This window comes from Cyprinodon variegatus, unplaced genomic scaffold (genome assembly GCF_000732505.1).
Source record: "Cyprinodon variegatus isolate N-32 unplaced genomic scaffold, C_variegatus-1.0 Scaffold813, whole genome shotgun sequence".
Classification (NCBI taxonomy): domain Eukaryota; kingdom Metazoa; phylum Chordata; class Actinopteri; order Cyprinodontiformes; family Cyprinodontidae; genus Cyprinodon; species Cyprinodon variegatus.
The window spans coordinates 116004-118502 of record NW_015151266.1 but is presented as its reverse complement, the minus strand read 5'-3'; the positions used below and the strand labels follow the sequence as shown (position 1 = coordinate 118502).

Sequence of the window (2499 nt, the reverse complement as noted above, 5' to 3'; positions counted from 1 at the left end):
TTGACTAAGCATGCTTGTAGCGACAGTGGAGAGGAAAAACTCCCTTTGAACAGGAAGAAACCTCCAGCAGAATGAGCGGCCATCTGCTGAGGCTGAAACTTTGTCAAAATTGTATTGATTTTTTATCATTTGCTTTGCCCTAAAAAGGATGGTTTGATTTTTCTTTGCCCAGCACTTTAAATTCTAATAAAACCTTTTTAAAGTTTGTCATGGTGACAAAAAAAGGCTAAAACGACAGCACTGTGCACAACAGCACAAGTGAAGAAAATATATAAATGGATAAATAGATACTTACAAGTTTAAGCTGAATGGGCAGCATATAAGTCCTGGTTTCATTGACTGCTGAGGGTGATTTCTTCAGAAAATCCAAACAACGGGCTCCGAAAGAGCCCAAAAAGCTCCAACCTAGAACCTGCAGCACGGCTGAGTTTACTCTGAAACAACAGCAACCAGTGCAAACCTGCCTCCTTTATGTTTTGTTTAAACATCCACTTCTGTTGCTAAAGCAGACAGCGATTGCGCCTTAAACGGCAAAAGGAAAGTTAGCCCTCAGTTTAGTCTGATAGGTGGGGGAGAATTCCAATTAATTTCCAAAAAAATCTTACTTTTTTAACCTGAGCTCATTTACCTGTATTTTCCAAAGTGGTAAACTAAGTTAATATTTTAAAGATAACGAGTAAATATAATCTAAAGCAAACATTTCATATAGTTACAGCCCAATCTTAGTCCTGTCTATCAGGACCTGCTCAGGGTTTAGTGAACATTGTTCCTTCCTGTGTTTCATTCAGGAAAGGCAGTTCATCACCGCCGGGTGTAGTCCCCTCGGTGATATATTGCTCCTTATTCTCTCTTGTTTAGGCTTTTAAGCTAAATGTGGGCTGAAAACTATGTCTTACTAAATTAAAAATAGAAATCTGCGGGTGAAGTGAGGCGTTTGAAACAGTGGCGGTGTGTAATGTAACTCTTTCCGCTGACCCGGAAGAGAATCCGTGTGGGACAAGTGTTTCCGGAAGACGTGGCTGTTGATGCTGTGGTAGCTGCTGTCAGCCAAACCATTGGAAAGATTCAACAGATTGTTTTTATTATTTAGTTTTTTTCTTTTTTTGTTTTAAAGCTGAATTCCTGATTGACCATCGAGATGATTTCGCTTTCGGATTCACAAAGTAAGACTTTAACAGTTTTACAGGAACTAAAGCTTCCAGCTAAATGTCAACATGATCCAATCTGAGCTCCTGGAGCTTCAATCTAAACTCATTTATTAAAATTGCAGCCTGACGGCAGCCGCCGACATGTTTCATGACTAGAAAATTAAAATCTAAATAAACGAGGATGTTTAAAGCACTCTATTATTATTATTATGATACTTCTTTAAATAGTAATCATGTCAATCTTCCTACTGATGGCATGGCAATGATCACACCTGGAAATACTTGGAAAAACAACAAGATTTGAGAATTTATATTGTTATTTTGTTCAGAATCCAAATTTTTTTTTTTTCATAAACAAGAAGATTTCCAGTTTCTAAAAATCAATGAAACACACCAGATAATGTATAAAAGTTAATTGCTGTTGTTAGTAGAAGGTGGCAGTTTGGTGAGATGTCCACACAATAAAGGAAAGTCAAGTGGAAGGAAAAACGTTTTTGAGTAGTTTGTGAACAGAAGGTACAGGAATTTGAGTTAGATTCCCATGGTGCCACCCGACAACATGAGTCACCCCAAGGCAGAAAATATTCAATCACATCCTACAGGCCAACTGGTCAAATGTAGGAATGGGTGATATGAGAATATTAGAATCTTACCTCCCAGATTAATCATTGAGTTTAATTTTTAAGAAATTACAAATTCAATATGTTGCTTTCAAAAGCTAACTTATTTCAAATTGATAAAAATTCAAGCTGTGAAAAAGCTTGTAAAATAATCATAAAAAACAATTGGTGACAAAAATCTAGATTTTCCAAAAAATGTAATCTTCATCAATAAAAATAATTAATTAAGCTGTAAAGGTGATTAATTGCTCAGCACCTTTAAAAGGTTTTCTAAGGAAAACCACCTGATTGCACCCAGACATTGACTTGCAGGATTTGCTGCTGGTGGTTCAGCATGTGGCCACAGTAGATGTTCGCTCGCATTATGTTGTTGATTCTACAGCAATCCTTCACACTAACCATGGAGTAATGGTGGGGAGGAAAATCTATTTTTAATAGAAAAAACCTCCAGCAGGACTAGGCACAGGGTGGATGGCCTTCTGCTGCTATAAAATAAAGTAGAAGCCTTGATCCATTAATACTTTACATCGTATTAAAGCTAACAGTAAACTAGCTCCACAGGTTGAAGCTAAACAGATCAGCTCTGAGCCTGTTTTCATCTCAAAAGGATGAAAGAGAGCACATAAATAGTCCGAGTAAAAGCTGAGCTCAAAGGAGAAAAACAGGACTAAAGACTGAAAAAAAGGCCAAGCTCCAACATCTAGAAACAAAGGTGTTGATGGCAGCAGCAC

General features: G+C 37.3%; 2 protein-coding genes across 2 annotated transcripts in view; one reads left to right on the top strand and one right to left on the bottom strand.

The window, feature by feature from the left end:
- recql (RecQ helicase-like) overlaps window positions 1-668 on the bottom strand; it is a 29455-nt gene extending 28787 nt beyond the window's left edge. Inside the window, exon 1 of the mRNA XM_015396685.1 lies at window positions 296-668. The gene's annotated coding sequence lies outside the window, so the exon portion shown is untranslated. The remainder of the gene's footprint in view (window positions 1-295) is intronic.
- A 1039-nt stretch (window positions 669-1707) lies between these two features.
- Window positions 1708-2499, top strand: part of LOC107098824 (vesicle transport protein GOT1B-like) — a 12248-nt gene continuing 11456 nt past the window's right edge. Inside the window, exon 1 of the mRNA XM_015396681.1 lies at window positions 1708-1722. Coding sequence (XP_015252167.1) covers window positions 1708-1722 — 15 coding nt within the window. The remainder of the gene's footprint in view (window positions 1723-2499) is intronic.